General features: G+C 39.5%; 2 protein-coding genes across 5 annotated transcripts; one reads left to right on the top strand and one right to left on the bottom strand.

Moving 5' to 3' along the window:
* The first annotated feature begins 1306 nt into the window (after positions 1 to 1306).
* Positions 1307 to 7019, top strand: LOC105059814 (F-box/kelch-repeat protein At5g60570). 4 transcript variants are annotated; one of them, XM_010943264.4, is made up of 3 exons: positions 1307 to 1717; positions 1828 to 1885; positions 5479 to 7019. In XM_010943264.4, the coding sequence occupies exon 3, from the start codon at positions 5545 to 5547 to the stop codon at positions 6862 to 6864; it is 1320 nt and encodes a 439-aa protein (XP_010941566.1). In that variant the 5' UTR covers positions 1307 to 1717; positions 1828 to 1885; positions 5479 to 5544; the 3' UTR covers positions 6865 to 7019. The 4 variants fall into 4 exon arrangements, with proteins under 4 accessions (XP_010941566.1, XP_010941565.1, XP_010941567.1 ...); XM_010943263.4 differs by having other exon boundaries at positions 5349 to 7019; XM_010943265.4 differs by lacking the exon at positions 1828 to 1885.
* Positions 7020 to 10949: 3930 nt separating this feature from the next.
* Positions 10950 to 14602, bottom strand: LOC105059813 (probable alpha-glucosidase Os06g0675700). The gene is made up of 5 exons (XM_010943261.4): positions 14309 to 14602; positions 13193 to 13905; positions 12863 to 13093; positions 12128 to 12768; positions 10950 to 12035 (listed from the first exon to the last, which is right to left on the bottom strand). Exons 1-5 carry the CDS (start codon positions 14536 to 14538, stop codon positions 11151 to 11153), a joined length of 2700 nt encoding a protein of 899 aa, XP_010941563.1. The 5' UTR covers positions 14539 to 14602; the 3' UTR covers positions 10950 to 11150.
* Positions 14603 to 15707: the final 1105 nt, after the last annotated feature.

Here is a 15707-nt window from a genome sequence, read left to right as displayed (position 1 = left end):
AAAGAGCTCTGTTGAGTTGATCACTAATTAAGCCTGGTTAGGCTGTGCTTACTAGGTCCGAAGTGGCAACATTCAGTTGAACTTGAGTCAAAACTCAGATGGAGATCGTGAGGTTGGATGGGACCCACAGTTTGATGCTAGCCATGTATGTCAACCTAGAGTTGACATGATCAATTTTTCGTATAAAAATTGAAAATAGCCATATTCCATAGAGGACCATCTAGGTGGGGACCGGCCGACACAGCCCAAAACCCGGACCCATATTCCGACCAGATCCACCGTCAGTGTCTCCCGAGCCTGGGTCCATCAGTTGGATGGCTCCCATTGTTGCACCCGCTAAAAAGGCTCCTTAATCATGGCTTAAATAAAACCCCGCCGTCCAAACCGTTCGCTCCGTCCCTTCCACCTCGACGACCAGTAAACGCCGTCAAATGCATGCCGTTTGCTGACGTCAACCCACGGTACGTCTCAGGTAGGGGAAAGTTAATGGAGAGGGCGAATCCGGCAGGGGATTCCCAAAGGTAAGGAGGGACGGAACTTAGTGGCTGTCTCGTAATTTAGGGCCAACTAGAAGCATGTTTATGATCTCTTATTTTCCATTCGGGTGTAAAAGTCCGTAACTCCCGTCTTCGGTTCCGGTAAAACCTCGTTCCTTATCCAGAAAACCGGCTTGCGAAAAATTAGTAAAAAAGAGGCCTGCTTATAAACACAACCAGATTTTCCAATAATTGCACCCTCTTTTCCCTATTTCTAATGAAAATTCCCGAGGGCACGCATAGAAAACGGGAGTATATTTAGTATTAGAACTCAGTGACTCTGATGCCGACACCAGGAAGATTAAACCCAGAAAGCGACTCCAAAGGCACTAAACATGTGGGTCCCACAATTAAACGAACTGAAATCAGATGTTAAGAGTATGTTCAGCGAGTGTTATGTTGGTGCCCGTGGAATCTAATCTTGAACGCAGAAGTTAACGTACCTCGCCTCACCTGCATCAGCGGGAATTTGAATATACTGACTCCCGTATGATATTTCTATGCTTTAAAAGAAGACCACCGTCAGATCCTCCAGTCGAAACATCTTATTCGTCCATTAGTGGAGAAATTGTGGCGCAAGAAATTTTATGCATTCGTATGCAGGGGGGCTTTTGAACGGTGGTCTTGGAGAAGGGGGAAGGGATCCGTTTTTGTTAAGGGGGAATTTATTTAAGAAGGGTAACTATCACAAATTTACGGTTTTACCCCGCGGTAAAGGACCGGATAAAATCACATGGGCGGAGAGCGACCTCTTTAAAACGCGACGAAAAATCCCCCTCGCTCAGCGAGAGCGAGAGCAGCGGAGCAAGAAAACGGCAGGCGAAAGCGGTGGCTTCTTCTCCTTTTTATATATTTCTGCTATTTATAATATTCTGTTTTTGTCATCTTTCGCCCTTCTCTCGTTCGGTCGGGGCAATCGCGCGCTTTCCGATGGTGGCCGCGACCACGTGAGCCGGCTGCCGGGGGCCGGATCGACGTCTCCAGTGAGGTGCTCCGGCGTGGAATGCTGGGATTCCGGCGATCGGGCTGCGCTATCAGCTGATCTACGGGGATTGATCGTGATCTCTGGGCCGGCGCCGGAATCGGTCCCGGTCGCCGGAACCGCATCTCCGGCGAGGTCGACCTGCAATTTGTCGTGTTTTCACCGTTGCTCGTGGAGTGTGTTCTTCGATCGGAAGACGGTGTGATCTCATTTCCCGATTTTTTTTTTTTTGAATTTTTTTGCAACGAGTTTCATGTCTCGAGACCAAAAAATGGTCGCTTTGTTATTGCTTTTTTACTTGGATTTCAGATCGGGTTTAGCTGAGTCGAGAGTTTGAGTGTGGTTGCGGAGTCTTATATGGAGTAAGGTTAGTGTTTCTGTAGGAAATTGTGGAGATTCTGGTACAATGTCATTTCTGATATTCGGGGTTCTTGCTCAGATCTGAAGATCTAGCGGTTATCTTAGTGTTTATCTGATGATGAATTAAGTTCTTTTTGAATGCTACAGTCTATATCCGTTGAATATCAATTTGTTGCTACAGTAGTTATTTGTAGAAAAATTTTTAAGTCAGAATGTATTGATATGATGTTTTATAAAAGTACCGATTTTGTTGCAATTCTTTCATAAATGTATATGTTGGTTCAATCTTTTATATTTTCATGCTATGATTATGAAATAACTTCTGGACTTATAATGCAAATAACTTCTGCGCTTATAATACACAGATTCATCGAGATTTATTTTGATTGTACAGAAGTTTTCACATTTGATGTCATAAGTTCTTATCGGTAATTCTGTATCCAAAATTTTTAATTTAATTTTTATGGTTATTAGTTTTGCATCAAAACTCCTCTGATTTGCTAAGCATAAGAAGAACGTGGCGTTTCAGAATAATTTGGTGAGGGTGTGAGTTTAGCATCCTAAAAAATGCTGAATTTCTGCCAAAAGTTCAGAAAGAATGTCTTAGGTTAGAAAAAGTGAAAGAACATTCAAAATAGCTGATACATATTTGTACAAGTGCATGCAAAGACAGAAAGCTATTTGTCCCACAAAATCATCCTCATTATTACATAATGATTCATGGTTAGTTTCATTGGAGGTCTCAAACTATTTAATTTACTGTTTGGTTATCAACTATCTTTCAATATTTGTCCCACTAAATCTCTAATATTTATAAAGGAAATGGCCCCGTGGCTGGACACTTGTGCATGCATTAGGTTATGTGGCTCTCACTTCTTTGGTAAACCATCTATTCTACTATTAAAACCAAACTCACAAGTGGTGCATGAGACTCCGCTCTAGGTGTCATATGTCTCCAAACTACAAGAAATACATGTGGTATGTTGTGTTCCTTTTAAAATAACACCCCTACTGACACTCCTTTTCGGTTAAAAAGAGCAAAATACATATACAATAACCAAGCATGTACATGTCATCTTTCATACGAATCAAACGTTTTGATAATTTGTTACTTCTTGAATTTGTTTTGTGCATCATACCTATGGCTGGAATGCATGTGGTTGCCTATAGCTTGCCTATAAATGCACTTCCTCCAAAGAACACCATTCTTGAGACTCTTTTTCATATTGTGTTTGAGAGGGAAAAAAGGGTGATACATTAACCAAGGGTGACTATAGTTATCAACTTAAAAGGATTTTATATTATAGATTTTGATTGAATAATGACATCCATCAGGAACTCCTTACTTTTGCATTTATTTCCATATCTTCCATAACTTGCACGTATGGAATACTTGATCAATTCTGAATTGCATTTTTTTTTTTTTTGCTGTTTCCACATACAAGGGGTTGGCATCTAGTTTAGTGAAGCATGAAAAAACAGACTTGAAATAAGGTAATGTTAGGAAACATGGTGTGAGCGACACATATTAAGAAATATAGGATGCTGCAAGGATAAACTATTAATTAAGAAAAATGCTTTTAAGCACCTATTAGTGCACTTAAAATATTCATTGGGTTCACCTTTTGCTGACTTGTCCACTTATCATTCAACCCCCCGGGCATAATGCACTGTCTTGAAAGTTGCATGATTCCCCTTTTGCCTTGTGGTGAAGTGGACTTTTCATGTACACAAAATAAGAGCCTCATGTCATTCCTCATTAATGAATTCCCTAGAGGGATTTGTTGGGGTGAAAATTTTTGATGTGGACATGCCTTCCCACTCAAACCTACTTGAAATAAATGTATCTAGGTGAGGATTTTTAATAATTGGGTTGGATTTGGGTTTTTGAAGACCTTGATTTAGACTGGCCTTAGTTTTGGCCCACATACTTGACAAGTCACCATAGTTTAGACTATGAATTCACAAGCCACCGGAATGGGACAATGCCATCTGCATTGTATCACTTTGATATGAAACCGGCACTGGTATGGGTGTTAGGATGTCAAAATCACATGCTGGTACATACCAGCTGTATAAATCATAGCGGCCTGAACTGATGGTACCATACCGACCAAATCAGAAGGTGCCAGTTGTTTCTTATTTTTCTGATGTTGTTAGTTTGGGATAAATTGTCAATATTAACATTTAAAACCTCAGGTTGACAAACCCTTATAACCTAGTCCCAAGGGCTCGAGGCCCCTTGGATGGTTGTAATAGTGCAATAGACAATGAGCTAGTCAAGGCTTGGTTAGGGTAATTAGGAAGCCCATGCAGTTAAAAGTGCAAATATACTTAGAGAAAAATTGAGTACATTGCATGTTCAGGATTTCTTAGTCTTTTTCTTCGCTTTAAATTGTTCTCTCTCTGTCTCTCTCTCTCTATCTCTCTCTCTCTCTCTCTCTCTTTGTGTATTGATATCCAAACCTACCTTCCCTCTTCTTGGCTAGTGATATTGATAACTTGGTTGGTGGGTTGGGTATTGAGTAAATATAAGACCAATGGCTCACATATGGGTTTTACTCTTTCAAACTTGGTTATAATTGGGTTGGATATATGTTGACAACTTTTGACCTGAATTTGACCTGTCATCATTGCCACCCGTCGGCATTTGCTGGTGCAATCATGGCAAGATCTAGACATGTGCAATGCATGTTTGGCTGATTTAATGTCTGGGTTCATTGTAAGGAGCATTTGGTGAATAACTACAGTTCTATCAATCTCATTGTTTAGACAGATATGCTAACTGTACTATTCTTTGATTTATATATATTTCCTTATTCTCTTTTGTAAAGTGAAAATATGAATATTATATGACAAGTAAAGTGTTATATAAAATAGGAAGGTGATATCCATATTTTTCTTGGTACTCTTCTCCAAATAGCATGGGTTTCTTATAGGGAAATTGAGGAGTTTTAGAATGAAATAATTCAACTTCCCTATCTTTTCATTTTATTGGGCAGAACTACTGCATGGCTTATAATGGAAGGGGATAAAAGCTCACAGTGGATTGCATAGGGGGTTGAAGTTTCACCTATGACCATTTCCATTATACACAGAGATGAGAAGAATAAATAGCACAAATTGTTTATTTATTTATGAACATATAATGAGTAAGTTGTGAATCACAATAGGTGGACAAAAACAATTAGCTTGTGATAAAAAAAAAATAATATAAGGAATTTCTCACCCCTGTTTATCTGAGTAAAAAAGAAGTACTTTTTAGAATTTATTTCTACCATTCTCTTTGTTTTGATTACATAATATGATTTCTTATTAGCTTATCCAATCCTATCTGTGACTGAGATTCTATATGTCTATTTGATAGACATAAATTTTTAATCGCACTTTTTAATAGGCCAGTGCAGAAGTTCTGTGACTTTTTTCATTTATGTAGGTTTGACAGTTGGTATGTGTTTCTTTCCTTTTAGGTATATTAAGAGATTTCAAAATCCCTGATCCAATATGCATCAAAGGGGATTCTTGTCATATGTGTCTATTGAGTATTGTTTTTAGTGCCAGCAGTTTATAACTTGTTTGCCTCTTCATACGTCTCTCCAGTGTGCGGGCAACTTGCAAAATCTGTGACATTTTTAAGCTGTTCATTGTGAGAATCCAAAAAAAGAAATGGAAATGCAAGATTGCAAATCAGAAACCATAGTTGGTGCTCCAAGATGTGTGCTTTCACAACTTTTAAGATTCTTTGATCAAGATCATGGTTCATTCCAGAAGTACATTTTGGCTTACATGCTGTTGGCTAGAAATTGGAATTTATTGCAAGAGGTTGAAAGAAATATATACGAGAAAGAGTTGTATATGCCTAATCTGGACCCTGCAGGACTGAAGATGAAAAGACATGCTGCAAAGACACAGACTGGTAGTGATTACGGTGATCAAAGATCCAATGACTGTCTCCTTCCAGGACTTCATGATGATATTGCACTAGATTGCCTGACCTGGACATGTAGGTCTGACTACCCATCACTTGCTTGTGTGAATAAAAGGTTTAATTTGTTGATTAATAGTGGATATCTTTACAAATTAAGAAGACTTCTTGGTGTTGTTGAGCACTGGGTATATTTGGCATGTAGTTTGATGCCTTGGGAAGCATTTGACCCTTTAAGGCAGAGATGGATGAGGTTACCGAGGATGCCGTGTGATGACTGCTTTTCATATGCTGACAAGGAATCTCTTGCTGTAGGGACGCAGCTTCTTGTTTTTGGTCGGGAATTGACTGGTTTTGCTATTTGGATGTATAGTTTAGTGAGACGTGATTGGTCTAGATGCCCATTGATGAACTTACCTCGCTGTTTGTTTGCATCCAGTAGCTCTGGAGAAATTGCTATTGTTGCTGGTGGAAGTGACAGGAATGGCCATGTTTTAAAATGTGCTGAGTTGTACAATTCAGAGTTGAGTAGTTGGGAAACTTTACCAGATATGAATTTGCCAAGGAGATTATGTTCTGGATTCTTTATGGATGGGAAGTTTTATGTTATAGGAGGCATGTCAAACCATACAGATTCTTTAACTTGCGGTGAGGAGTATAACCTTCAAACAAGGACGTGGAAAAGAATTAGAAATATGTACCCGGGTGGTAATAGGGCCACTCAGTCTCCCCCTCTGGTTGCAGTTGTAAATAATCAGCTTTATGCTGCTGATCAATCAACAAATGAAGTCAAGAAGTATGATAAGGAAAATAACACATGGAACATTGTAAGGCCGTTGCCTGTTAGAGCTGACTCTTCTAATGGTTGGGGCCTTGCATTCAAGGCCTGTGGTGACAAGTTATTGGTGATTGGTGGTCATAGAGGGCCTCAAGGTGAAGTCATAGTGCTGCATGCTTGGTGTCCTGAGGATGATAATACTGGTGAAGCAGAGTGGGACATTCTTTCTGTCAGGGAACGAGCTGGTGCTTTTGTTTACAATTGTGCAATAATGGGTTGTTGAAGCATGCACGGGCATGCTGGTCATAAATCAGAGTAGATAGGAGGGCAATTGCCTCATCTAATTGGTGAAGCAACTTATGTTTACTGGCTACCTTCTGTTTCAAGTTTTTACATTAACTTGTATTTATCAATGACATCTTATTTATGCTCTTTTAATCGAGATCTCTATGAGACAAACTAGATCGTTGATTTAATGTGGAAGCTTCTTATTTACTTTTCTTCTAAATTTGGTTTCAGTAGCATGAAATTTTGTGATATTAGAATATGGCAAGGTAACCTAGCATTGGGATGTGCAATTATAATTCAATTATAATCCTTATTTGTGTAACTTTGTTAGGCTTAATTCATTATATAAATGCTATGTTTTCTGCGTAGTCCTTGATTATGCTGTCTTGAGCTTTAAAATTACTTTCTGCATATGGAGTTGCTTTTCTTCATGTTCAAGCATAAATTTTTCTGCTTGTCAGCAATGCTTTTTGTTCCTGCCAACCTGAGATTCTTGTCCTTGAAGGGAGACAGGTAAAGGAAGAAAATCTGGCAGGACAACATTAACAGTGTGTCATATTTTTATCCCTTTAGAAGATGGTACCACAATTTTGGCATATGAAACCATTAGTTTTGAACTTTTGATTATAATTTCATCTGTGACATGTAATTTTATAAAACAGGGAAAGAGAATAATAAAGAAAAGGAATAAAATGGATAGGTTAATCTGTTGTTACATAATAAGACATAGATTTGATTTATCATACTCTGTTTCTTGTTAACTTAAGGAAGCATAGACTTTTCCAAGGAAGTGTTGGATTTTCAAATATTGACATAGGGAAAAGACTTTTATGCGACATTCCTGCATTCTGTAGATGTGATCTCATACATGTTCATTCATTGGTCTCTCTAATCAAAATGAGCCAATTATTATCCCAATCAATTCAGAATTGTCTGAGTAGATATGGTTGCTATCAGGACTTATATACAATGGAGATTCTTGGGGAAGAAATCTCCTTTTCTTTTCACCTTTCTTGCACATACTCCTGTTAGCTGGTGTATAGAAATACACCATCATTGTCTTCTCTATCTTCTTCACATAAACACTGATCAACTTTCGAATACTGATAACCTGCATATTTGACATAGGAAAACTGTGCTTTTGCTTTTGATTGTTATTGATTCTATCACTTATTCCTTAGATAGTCAAATTTATGTATGAAGTATACTGGGTTAAACTTGATATGTTTAACTTTATACCTTTTTCTTAAACTAAGTGTATCTAGTGCATAATGGCTCTCAATTGGAAACTGTTGCAAGGATGTTTCAGATTGAACTTGTTTCAATTACAATCTATTCCAATTGTTTTTGCTAAGAGTAATGCAAATACTACAAAAAACATATATGTAAAGTCTTGATCCAGACTCAAATGTCTATTTTGTGGACCTGCCTATATTTCTGTATATTGATAAAACATTGTTAGCCTGCAAGCTTCTTAGAGTAGTCTATAAGAGCTTCTTTCCATGCTATAACAGTTTTTCTCCTAATCATTACTGATCATTTGACAGAAATCCAAGCTTTTACCTTGGAGGCAAGTAGAGGAATCTACTAGGACATAGCTCATTTTATCATTACTCCCAACTATTGTACAGTTTTGAGTGTTTATCTTTGGTGTGTCTGAAGTTATTAGACTATAGTCTTCTCAAATTATTTATTGTTGACAGTTCAGAGATTTCCAAAATTAGTCACCACCATTATTTGTTTATGCTGCATCTTCTGCTCTGATTAAGGATTTGTCATCACAAAATAATGTGCCCTGCAAGGATTATTTGGTGACTGTTTCGGGAAGGTGCAAATGTCTGCATTATCTGGTAAAGCCTGTTGGGACTGTATTTTATGTTATAAAAAGTTCTGAGAAGCTAATTGTTTCTTGTACTGCTTGATATTTATACAAAGGTGAAGTTGGTGGATATGAGATTGGGCGCAAAGCCAGAAACCACTGGCTAGGATGCCCCTCGTAGAGTTTGAGTCAAAGAGAAGTTTAAAAAGATAAGAAAGTGATTTACATTCTTGTGCTACATGTTATGCTTTCCCCTCCGTTGGAGTATCCATGCGAGCGAAATTATCCTGCACAGAAGATAGCAAATCCTGTATCTAACTCACCAATTCACATGTTTGGTGGGTCTAAAAGAAATTCAATCAGAAGCATAGAGTTGCCAATTTGCTGATGTGTTATCGAGCAGAGGGAACGCACACATGGGAATGATAAATATGTAGCTTTGTTTTAGACAAGACTGCAACCTCTATTGTGAAATCTAAGTGCTGGAATGAAGCATTCTTTTGTGAATGGAGTATTGATAACAAGTAGGTGGTCTTGGGGAGTTAACTTTTCAGAAAATAATAAATTCAAGTATAGTCAATTCATAGGTTTGTCCACCCTGACATGCCGATAGGGATGAAAGTTGAACCAGATAATATTCTTCCGGATTCATTTTCGTATCCAAATTTATCTGGATATAAATATAAATTTGAGCATCTAGACATAGATAGGTATATGAATATCTGATTCTATTTATAATCCTATTTAAATTATATATCATTTAAGAATTTTTTAAAAAATTATGTAACCACATTCACATGTTATTAATTTTACTTAATATGTATTTAGTAATATCTTTGATTCTGTATTCATAAAATTTAATTATCTAACTTATGCATGCTTGTATTCGTACATTTACTATCCGATGTGTATCCATATTTGCTGAAAACAAATATGAGTATAAATTTTTTGCATCTAACTATTATCCATTTTCGTATTCATCAAACAAAAAAAATATGGATATAGATATACTGATATTCAATTCGTATCCGATTCAATTTTAACCTTACATGCTGGATATGAAGTAACATAAATTGTGGATATGACAGTGCAGTCTGAAGGACATTGATCTGAATTGCTATAATTGAGTACTCAAAGTTGGTGAAAGTTTCAGCGTGCTTTGCGTCATGATGCATGGATCATTATCTGAGCATGATTGGTAGGAACACCATCCTAGAATATTCCAATCCCACCTTATAAGATGGGAATATGCTGTTTGGTGGGCAAAATTATTGGAATTGGAACAACTGTGGAGCACTACATGCTGCGATCAGCAGGGAAGTTGCACGCTTTTAAAGTATTTCATGTACAGTTCATGAGAAAGGAAGCTGCTTGCTTCTCCCATCTTGCTCTGCCTTTCTGGTATAGGTGAGTGAATTTTCTTGGATGATATTGTCCCATATTTAAAATGCGGCCCCCCATATTTAAGGTTTTTATCTTATTCACATATAGGACAAGACTAAAATTATTATTGCACAGGTGTGCACGTGAAGAACGGACACTCTGTTACTTCTGAAAACCTTGAAATGTGTTTTTTCAGTTTTGATGCCTCTGCTGGTTGTACAGTGATCATCTGGTGGCTATCTCTAGCGGCAAGGTAAGTTGGCACCCTTCACTACCTTTAAAGAAGTTACTGCATTAAGTTGGTGAGCTGTATTTGCACTCTATATAATAAGATGGCAAGGTTAACCTTAACGTAACCCAAGGAAGCCTTATTGCCGCCCTTGTATTAATGTTTATATGAATCAATATGAGAGAGATCATTTACGGATAATATTTTTCTTTTTGCTAGCAGAAAACCTGGTTCTAATATCCTAAATTTGCTTTAAACCCTGGCAAAGTAATCTTGGTCAAGTAATAATGACGACTCCACAGTACACAAGAGGTGATAAATTGCTATGCAATTGATGGGCTATCCTCCAAGTCTTAGGCTTGCAAAGAGTGTAAAAGCTTGACAAAAATTAGGACTCCACCTTGTTCAGTCTTCAAGCTTGCATTCTGACAAGACCAACTGTTCTGGGTTTTAAAGATCGGATAATTTGAGAAGCAGAAGCTGAAAATCATTTTTGGCAAAACTGAAGCCTGCCTAATAGGATTTCCTGTCTCTGAGAGTATTTCTTTTGATTTATGTTTTCCTTTACCTTGTTGGATGCCATATTTTAATTAGCATATGATGTCATTAAACCAGAAAACTCTCCACCTAGAAAGATAAAAAGATAAAATTCTTATCAGCAGAAGAGATTCTACCCTCTGTCTCTTTTCTTATTGCAATTATTTTCAATCTAGTAGGATAATGGAAAATTCAGTCTGTTAAGCTCACACAAGTACAGCATTTAGATACTTTCAGTAGACATGGAAAGATTGCTTCTATATTGATGACCTTATGTTCCTTTTCTGCTCTCTCCGAGCATGTACTATTTGGACTAATTTGTGAGCTTGAATTTCAACTCAAATTCCTCGCCAATGAGCTGCGACAAGCCTTCAATTTCTGCAACTCCAAATCTCCCATTCGTTTGGTACCTAGCACTCACCTTTGAGTTACAACATACTTCCATTCCATTCAAAGATATGGTAGCCATTTTAGGTGTTTCTTTCAACTCCAACCCCAGGAACACAACCTTCTCTAGCAGCAACTTCTGATTCAACGCATATGTAGCATTCACAACCTCCGACCTGACCTTCACATCCTTATCTTCTATCACACTGCCGAACCTGACTAAACTCCACTGACTCTCCTTGCCTGCCATCTCCACCACCTCTCCATCATCCAAATAGACCTCCCCAGCTGCATTGTTATCCTCATCGAGCACCACCAGGAGCTTGAATCCACTCTGCCGTGCCAATTGCACTGTCATTGCCTCTTCCTGCATTACCAAGATGTTCCCTCCCCTCACATGCACGTTTATAGCATCCTCTGGTGCATCCAGCGTGACATACTTCCCAAAATCACTGCTCACCATCTGCGAGTGGTTGAAGAGGTTGAACCATTTCCCTTTCGGAAAATAAGCATCGACCGAGACCGATCCTTGATTCAATACTGGGGAGACCATCACACCTTTTCCAATCAGAAACTGCTTACTGATATCATAGGTTTTGACATCTTCAGGGAATGAGAAGAAGAGAGGTCGCGCAATAGGTGCACCTTTGACATGTGCCTCATACATCAGGGTGTAGAAATAGGGAAGCAGGCGGTATCGGAGGCCGAGTGCCTTTCTTGCTGATCGGGCGACAGAGTCCCAAACATAGAGCTCTCGGCGGTTGCTGTTTTTTTCAGAGTGGTCCCTTGCAAAGGGATAGAATGCACCTAGCTTCATGGCAAAATAAATTTTGATGCATCAATCCCCACTCCAAACATATGATCATCTACAATGTAAGATTATGTACTGTACTATTTGTATACCTGAATCCATCTTCCACAGAGCTCCTCGGTCGTGTCTCCGCCAAACCCGCAGATATCTGCTCCGACCATCGGAACACCAAACAGTCCAGAGTTCAGTATGGATGAAATTGAGTAGCCGAGATCCTCCCACTTTGCTGCATTATCACCGGTCCAATGAGCTGTATACTTCCCTGAGCCAACGAAAGTCGATCGACTGAGTACAAATGGCCTCTTCCCTGTGGACTTCATCAGTCCATCATGGGTTGCCCTGGCTTCCAAGAAGCCATAGAGGTTGTGCACGTCATACTCTGATAGGTTCCCGTAGTGAAGAGCAGAAGCTGGAACTGTTAAATTGTTGATAGGTCTTCGAACACCATCATTGTTGATCCTGTAAGGAGGGTCATCCAGGGAATTGAGCGGCGGGGAGGTGATGAAGTTGGAGATCTCATTCATGTCGATCCATAAGCCGTCGACCGGAAGAGTCTTGCGGAATATATCGATCTCTCCGGCCCAGAATTCAGCAGCAGCTGGGTTCAGGAAGTCGGGGAAGTAGACAGGTCCAGGCCACACTCGTCCAAGGTAATATGTTCCATCTCTCTTCAGAAAGATGCCATCTTTCATTCCTCTTAGGAATGTATCATATGTATTATTAACACTGATACCTGCAGGGGTTTGTCATTTGTGAAGAACCATGTCTCATTTCATATCTAAGTTGTCATTACTAAGCACTTATCCTACACTTGCTTAGGGCTTTACCTGGGTCCAGTATGACCACATATTTCTGTCCATTCTGGTGAAGTTGTTCCACAAATGCCTTCATCTTGTCTGCAGGAAAGTTGATAGGATCAAGTGTAAAGTCCTTGTATCCATCCATGTGATCAATGTCGGTCCACATTACTTCTAGAGGGATCTTAGCTTTGGCATATCCTGCTACGACGCCTTCAAGATCCGATACATTCTTGTAGCCATAACGACACTGATGGAATCCTGCACTCATGGAGATAATCAATATGCATGCATCCAATGTCATCCACACTATGGCTTTCCATTTGAAACACTCGGAGGACAAATATTAGGATCACTCACCAAAGGACCAATATGGCATCGGTGCCGGCCGGCCGATGAGCTCAGTGTACTGATCCATGACTGATAGAGGTGACGGACCTGCAAAGAAATAGAAGTCGAGAATTCCTCCAATCACTTTGTAAGTAATGTAAGATCCACCATAGATGACATCCATGCCATTGCTATTGAGAAGGAGCACGCCATGAGTCACTCCTGGCAGGTATGTGATATTGGATGATGATGATGATCTCACATCCATGTAGAATGGGTGAGAACCATACAGATTTACATCTGTGTTTGCTGCAGCTATGTCAGAATTCCACATCGTTAAACTGTCATGGGGTACCAGCCGGAATGTCTTCTTGGTATGCTCCCCAAGACCATAGAGGGATGATCTCCCTGCAGGGAGTGATGAAGAGATCTCTAAGTATCGGTCTTTGAAGACAATTATGGGCAACGTGTCAAAGAGGATGTCGCCGGTGGAGCGGCGGGTGATGGTGAAGGTGAAGGGAGTGGTTGCATGGAGGGTAAAGAGGAGGTCGGATCCTTCGAAGGAGAGAACATGGCTTTCTGGTTGAGACTGAGAGGCTTTCGATGGATCTTGGTTGTCTTCGAGCATTGATCGATGGGCCGAGAGATGATGGGGCTCGCGTGGGATGATGCTTCGTGGGACTTCCCATCTTTGGTGACCAGAATCCGTTATTCCGACTCGCAGGCGATCTTTGGTTTCAAAGCTGCAAACAGAGAGAACGAAGTTGGAGAGTTACAAATCTGCTCACTTGCAGCTGAAAGCATGAGAATATGGAAGTCAATAAAAGCTGATAAATTGCCGCATTAATTAATGCCAAATTTAGCGAAGAGCTCGGTAATTTTAGAATCAGTGCTGATGGGATCATGATTTATTGAATAGGCTATGAATAATTTCACTCTTCCAAAATAATCATTAGTTAATTTGACCAAATAAAGAGAGAGAATTGAAATCCTTGATTGTTTAAATGTGACTCTGAATCTATGATTTATAAATCTCGAGTCCATGATTTAAAGGCTATCAATAATTGCTTAAATGTTTGGCATTTGCCAATTAATAATAGTTTGATCAAACTAAATTTAAGGGAAGAAAACAAATCATTCACTTACGATGCGAAGAGATTGAGGTCCTGAACATCTGGTCCATAGATCGACGACTTCTGAATAAGTTGAAGCTTGGCGATCAGGGACTTCCCTGAAGGGTTGACACTGATCGATTGGACCTTGTAGCCATACCCAACAGCTGGTTCTTGCTGAGAATGGGATGAAGAAGAGAAACAAAAAGAGATGAAGAAGTAGAAGAAGAAAAGGAGGAGATTATCTGCGGATAAGGCTCCCATATCTGTCACAATCCTCTTCACTTGTGAGAAGCACCGACCCACCCCCACCCTTTCTATTCCTGCCCCAACAACATCCTTTTATGATGGCTAGTTGCTAAGCCTCCGATTTTATTTTTCTTCCACGGGAATACCCAAGTCTGTTTTGTTGTTTTATTCGTCAAACTCGGCAATAAAGTATTTACACACACACACACACAAAAAAAAAAAAAAAAGAGCCTCAGCAATAGCGTGCAGACCAAAACTATTACTAAAACTTTTCCTGCACCAGAAGCATGCGAGATAGCAGTACTAATGTCCTTGTGCCAAGTAGAATGGAGTGTTGCACGGAAACGGATGGGGCCTCGTAGCATTTCCATTTTTCCCTTGTTGATCTCCCAGTCAAATACGTCTGCTGGTCCTCACCCGAAAAAAAAAAAATACGTCTACTGGAGGGAAAAATATTAGGTGCGGAGATCGGCCCTTTCTACTCAAGGAGCAAACAGCAATCAAACCATTATTACGTGTCGCTTTCTGGTAGGCTAGCTAGTGGGAAGTCGTTCTTGTGTGGATATATGCGTCCGTTGACAAAAAGATTTTTTTGGATGTCGGTGGGGTCGGATGAATAGCGTGCAGCAAAAAAAAAAAAAAGGGCCGGCCCTCGTTATTATTATTATTATTATTGGGTAACATCCCTCGTTATTTTTAAAGAGTAAAAAAAAGGGCTCGCCAAACATAGTGACGTCAAGCAAGGTTGGTAGCAATAGCTGTGCCATCTTGATCTCGGTCGGAGACGACGATCGTTGAGGTTGGTTGTGGCCGACCAATCCTCTTCGATCGAATATAAGGAGAAGGCCAATTCCAAATAGTTAGCCATTAATTCTGAAAGACAATCATATCTGTTAGATTGCGGTGAGCTAAATAAGACATTAATAACTACATGCCTATCCATCCAATGTCTAACATGTAGAACATAACCTCCAATCATCAGTGCGGTTCACATATACTTTTCAACAATGGCCAATACCTGTTACAGAAAAGGCCGCTACTCCCCTTCTATAAATAGAAAGAGCAAAGGACCTTAGGTAAATCTCGAGTCCACGTCAAAAAACTTCTTTGATTCTCTCTCTCTATTCTCTGGTCACCCACTGATTTGAGTGTCCAAGAGTTCCGATCGAAAATACTTTCGGCTA

Source organism: Elaeis guineensis, chromosome 10, assembly GCF_000442705.2.
Source record: "Elaeis guineensis isolate ETL-2024a chromosome 10, EG11, whole genome shotgun sequence".
Taxonomy (NCBI): Eukaryota; Viridiplantae; Streptophyta; class Magnoliopsida; order Arecales; family Arecaceae; genus Elaeis; species Elaeis guineensis.
This window is presented reverse-complemented; position numbering and strand designations above follow the sequence as displayed.